This window comes from Ceratina calcarata, unplaced genomic scaffold (assembly GCF_001652005.2).
Source record: "Ceratina calcarata isolate Rehan_Ccalc_2016 unplaced genomic scaffold, ASM165200v1 scaffold72.2, whole genome shotgun sequence".
NCBI classification, from domain to species: domain Eukaryota; kingdom Metazoa; phylum Arthropoda; class Insecta; order Hymenoptera; family Apidae; genus Ceratina; species Ceratina calcarata.
In genome coordinates, this window is record NW_017178472.1 from 1361646 (window position 1) to 1367274 (window position 5629).

Consider the following 5629-nt stretch of genomic DNA (forward strand, 5'->3'; position numbering starts at 1 on the left):
TACTCGTTTCCCAGCCTCCACGATTTTCACAGTTTAAATCTTGTTTGTCTAATTAATTTAATCCTTTGTCCAATTGCTTTTAATATTACAAACACCATTTTTATTTGAAAATATACATTTTCATATCAGTGGTTACATAGGTACAATGTGTTTGTAGCATTATACATAAAAATGTTCATAAGTTATTTGAAACAGGTTGTATAGATTAAAGAATGTTTAAATACTTAAAGTAGACTTGGAGAATAAAACGGACTAGACACATGTATATGTACACGTATTAAAAAGTAAGAATATTAAATACATTTCCAGGTACTGAGAAAATACTGAATGTCTCAAACGAACACATTTGAACTATGAAAATGTATAGGAATTAATTAAATACAAAATCATCGATTGCATATGCAAGGATAAAACACGTCTTATAAATCGTATACATTACATACATACAGAAATGTAATTTTTGTGTTAAAACTTTAAAGGGATATGTCAATAATTTACGCTGTGTAACTTTAATATACTTTGTAAATAGATATTGATATTCAATTAATGCAACATAAGTTTGGTCACTTTCAAAGTGCAATTTGCAAGGCCATTATTTATCAGGTAAGTTAGGTTGCATAAATATTTTTCAAAGTAACTGATCTTCAATTTCAAACATGTAACTTGAATGTATTATATTACTTTGAACATGATACTATTTTGAATTTGTAATAACGTCAAATGTGTTCGAAATAATTAAATTTTAAACAGTCAAAATGTGAGATAGTTGCCCTTTACCTGTTATACGTTCTCACAGGAATATTACAATTCTTCCGTTCACCGCATTCATAAGACCACCGTCACAATCATTAAGGCTATTCTAAATGTTTAAACTAAATTAAAATTTATATTAAACAAAGTAAAGTCTAAAAATATCGGCAGTTCTTTGGAAACACTAATTGCACGGTAGTCAAGAAGAACATAGGTACTTATCGAATCCAATATTCGATTAATCGATTGAACGCGATCGTGTGCACACGCACACATCACATATACATACATATATCGCATTTCGCATTCAATATATCTCGTTCCTCGTATATAAGAAGAGCGTTATAAATATTTGTTCAAGTGTAATTATTAGTTAAAACATTCAGTTATAGTAATTTGTACAAAATTGAATCGATTCAATTGAAATACACGGTTAGTGGTATAGCAGATTTAAATATTCGCGAGGTTTGTAACTTCGGCTTCGATCGGCTAAGTTCGGTTAATACGCGGGAGCGAAAATCAGTCAACAACGAAGTCGCAGGCAGCAGTTTCAATATTTCATTGAACAATCTTGACTATGTTTGCTTATCTTAAACTAATCGCGTGTGCTTAACTCAGTGTGTGGTAATTAATGATCTTATACGAGAAGGCAACGCTTGTGAAGTATTAATCGAAGCAACCTGCGATTCGACCACGGTACATGCTTTTCGCTTTAGTGTCATGGAAAACTAGATTCGGGTCTACTCGCAGTAAGCACAAATTGGAATTGAAGACAGCACGTCTGATTAAAGGTACGTTACTTGTAACCATCTGATCAATTAAATGACTCTCGTAATGCTATTTCCTGGATATTCATCCTCCGACGTTTCTGGTTCCGTGTTCAATTTACTAAAATCTCGCGGATTCGGCCGTTTCTCCGATATCTTGAAACTTTTGCCTCTTCTTTTTTCCAAGAGGCTCGAGAGTTTAAAGTTTTCTCGTCTCTCGGCTTCCCAGCGCATTCGTTTGCGCATTATTAACAAACATCCTGTTTATAAAAATAAACGTAATTAGGAACATTTCGGAAAAATGATTGCAAATTTATTTTAATATTTGAAAATATTCGTACTGGTCATTAATGGCGTCGCTATCTTTTCTTATTACTTTTTCATTTCTGTATGGTACGTATAATTCAATAGAAATCACTATAGACAGTGTTAAATTTTTATGAAGCATCGAATATTTTTAAGCATCGTGCACAATTTACTATCCGGTACTTACGCAATCTTTGTTGAAAGTTAAATAGGATAACGCACAGGAGAATAACAAAAAACGTTGTTGAAATTAAAATATGTATATTTCTGTTACAAGATATGGACATTTAAAATAAATGTTCATATACAAGAGGTAGAAAATGTGAAATGCAAGTTTCTAAACCGAATGTACGTAAAGAATTAGTCTCTTAGTAAGATTCAGTTTTGAGTTCTGAATACAATACATAAGAAATTTAATAATTAATCAATAAATAAAAAATAATTATACATTTGCGTTCAATCACAGGAAAGTTAAAACAATATTTACACAATAAGTACATTTACTTACTACCCTACTGCTCGGAAGTCAAGTAGAATGTTGATAATTTTCAATAGATGAAATTGAAAGTCTTTATTATAATCAGGAAGAAGCTATGCAATAACCTGCTTTCAAAGCATAAAACTATATAGTTTTATATTAAATAGAGGAGATAAATATTGCGTTTGTGCTATGACAAAAATTTATGTAACGTCTACAAAAATTATAAATATATTTGGAACCAAAATTAAGTTAAAAATTATGCACTTATACAATTCTATTGTACTGGCCTAGCTTTAAATGCATACAACATTAATGTTCCTGTCATAACCACATCTAATACACGATTACATTGACTACTTATAAACTGTACTGAACAAAAGCGAAGCCAACACAAAAGATTGTTAAAATTTATGCAGCATAGGGAGTGAAATTTTTTGGGAAACTAAAGAAAAAATAGCGAAGTCGTCCACATGGAATTTGCGAAAAACATTTGTTTCCCTTTCTCTTATCATAAAGGAAGTTGCATTTTACTAAATTTTCACGTAGTAGATCAATAAATTTGGCTATTTTCATGTAATCGCTACTGATTGCTCAACTTTGGCTAAACTAATTAACATGCGTGCACAGCTATTACTCGACAACCCAAAATCAGTCAAATGTATAGTCTTATTCGACTAGTTTTGAGAATTCGACAGCAGATTCATCATACTGAAACAATCTACCTCTTTTTTGACATCTTGCTACAACTGCAGCAATTGCTACACAGAGGGCAATAAAAATGACTGCTGCTGTAACAAGGGATAAGACTAATGTTGCTGTTGTAGTACCTCCAGAAGGATTGTTAATATCATTGTCCGTTAACGGTGCTGGTTCATGGTGAGGATTTGCTCGTGCCACAGAATTTCCAGTTTGCTCTGACGCACTAATGTCTGTGAAGAAAAACGACATACTTTCTATGAGTACAGTTTACATAGCTTTCATTTCTATATTAAAATTCATCTTAGAATTTGTATATCTTACCCTGAAGAAACCTATAAACAGTCTGATTATTCAATTCTACTACGTATATTTCTGAACTATCATCAGATACGGCTATATCATGTGGCATACTCATGTCGTGCCCCGGGCCAAATTGAGATACTATGTTTCCCGAATTCATATCAACAACAAATCCTCGAACGTGTACATTTGAATTGAACATAGGACCATTAACTAAATAAAGTTTGTCTCTAGCATATGCTACACTATATATCTTTGTACCAACAATGGAATATTTGTATTCTCTGTGGAATGTTCCGTTGCTTGCAAAGAAAGATAAAACTCTACCATTTTCTCTATCAGCAACAAAAATTAAGTTGTATTCACTGGCTAGCGCTAAAGCATGAGGTACATAAAATGCATTTGGTGGTGGGTTCCGTTCATTCCAGCTTCCTACAATGGAAAATAAATTCATTACATTACGATTCAATATCTAAGGAATAGTTACATAAGAGAAATATAGATACCTCTTCCCCAATGTCTACCCCAATGTAGAATTTCTTCTCCATTGGCATTGAATTTAATGATTCTAGAATTACAGTATCCATCGCTTACAAAAAATTCACCATTACTTTGCACAGCAACCGCTGTTGGTTTGCAAAATCGTTTTGCATCGTTGCCAGGAACAAAAGCTTCTCCAAGAATCATCGAAGGTTTTGGCACATAATTGTCATACATATTATTAGACTCATGGTCGGTCAGATATACTGATTCTTGATTATACTCTCTTTTCCTCAATCTCGCCATACTTTTCATCAGTGCTATATCTTTAGCATCAAATTTTAAAACTTGATGTAAAGCAACGTCAGTGACCCAATAGTTGCCATGCATGTCTATGGTTAAACCATGTGGCAGGTAAAACATATTTGCACCCCATTCTAGTAGCTTTCTTCCGGCTTTGTCTAACAGTATTAGAGTATTCTCGCTGACGGGTCCTTTATTTCTGTCAAACCTATTATCATCATCAAATGTTGTTGTGTCCCATATTCGTGAACCTCTATGGAATATTGCAATGTCTCCATTTGGGTCTATGGACACTGCTGTTATTTGACCAAATTTTATATCATGAGCCCAAAGAGAATCCCATATGATGTCTGTGCACATAAAAAAATAAAGAAGTGTAAAATATGAGTAACTTTATATTTTATTCGGTGAACGTATGTTGTGTACTAACTTTTGTCAAATGCATCTGAGACTTGTTCATTGTCCAATGTTTGTGATAAATGCTCATTGTGGTAAAGTACAGGTATTTGATCCCATTGTGGAACTAGAGATCCTTTATCTCTTTCGTCATTATCAGAGTAGTCTGAGTATTCACGGAAGCTAAATTTTTTGTCAGGTAAATGAATAGCTCTGTGCTGTAGAAATTATTATCGTTATTAGTTTACATTGATTAACGAAAAGAAATTATTAATGCGTATAAGTACTGATTTTATTCGAATTATCGTAAATAATTTTAAGTGGACAAACATTAGCGTTATACTCTAATTTTTTTATTTTTCGATTTTCGAATTGTTTTATTTACCTCGAAATTCAGATAATCCTGCGAGTCGGCTTTGACAAGATTTAAAATACATAAAACAGAAATGCAACAGGCGATGTCATGTCTCAAATGTAACATCTTTAAGCGATACGATCATTAGACACACGTAACATTAGCCACCTTTATTCGAACTGTTATTTATTGTACGTTTAAATATCGATCGCTTTGCATAGTATAATCTTAGAAAAGTAATAATCGAATACAGATATGGGTCATTTCAGCTTCATGAAGCTTCTTCGACGCCACGCGTATGATCACTGACGTATAACGTATACGACTGTATGCAACAGAGAGGGAGGTAAAAGGTAGGAGTAGGAGGGAATAGGAATAGCCATCTAGCGGTCAGCTATTGGAATATACCCACGAGTCTATGGTTTTCATATCAACATCGAGGAGAGATTACTAAAGAGTGGCAGCCTTATGGGACCTCGCGGCCCCAAAACCAGTCTGCAATTTTTGACGCCCTTTAGAATGAGCTGGGCCGAAAAGTAAGAAACACGAAGCAAAACTGACGTCGGTTCTAAACTGCATTATTGTGTCAGGCGTGTTATCGACGAGTCGTCGATGCACCACTAACGAAGTAATATCACAAACAAAGTATACATAAGTAGAGATTGATCAATGCATTTCTTTGTGTACTGTCGATGTGGTTCCAGCTCTAATAGAGATCGAACGGGATTGTTCATAGTCCCAATTAGTTATTAAATAAGAAATGTTTTACTATTATAATTTCTATTATTAATC

The 5629-nt window shown here is 33.4% G+C and overlaps 1 protein-coding gene across 2 annotated transcripts; it reads right to left on the reverse strand.

Annotated features, from left to right (window-relative positions):
- Positions 1-73: 73 nt before the first annotated feature.
- On the reverse strand, positions 74-5293 carry LOC108630380 (peptidyl-alpha-hydroxyglycine alpha-amidating lyase 1). 2 transcript variants are annotated; one of them, XM_018033671.2, is made up of 6 exons: positions 4868-5293; positions 4517-4700; positions 3810-4436; positions 3325-3735; positions 3027-3233; positions 74-1777 (listed from the first exon to the last, which is right to left on the reverse strand). In XM_018033671.2, exons 1-6 carry the CDS (start codon positions 4961-4963, stop codon positions 1569-1571), a joined length of 1734 nt encoding a protein of 577 aa, XP_017889160.1. In that variant the 5' UTR covers positions 4964-5293; the 3' UTR covers positions 74-1568. The 2 variants fall into 2 exon arrangements, with proteins under 2 accessions (XP_017889160.1, XP_017889161.1); XM_018033672.2 differs by having other exon boundaries at positions 3132-3233; positions 4868-5292.
- Positions 5294-5629: the final 336 nt, after the last annotated feature.

What these genes read in the sequence shown, in the direction of transcription:
- LOC108630380 (XM_018033671.2), bottom strand. Translation starts at nt 4,963, where the DNA reads ATGTTACATTTGAGACATGACATCGCCTGTTGCATTTCTGTTTTATGT. An exon ending in CTCAGATGCATTTGACAAAA is followed by an intron (nt 4,437 to 4,516) that starts GTTAGTACACAA and finishes TTATGTGCACAG; the next exon opens with ACATCATATGGGATTCTCTT. An exon ending in GGGTAGACATTGGGGAAGAG is followed by an intron (nt 3,736 to 3,809) that starts GTATCTATATTT and finishes TTTCCATTGTAG; the next exon opens with GAAGCTGGAATGAACGGAAC.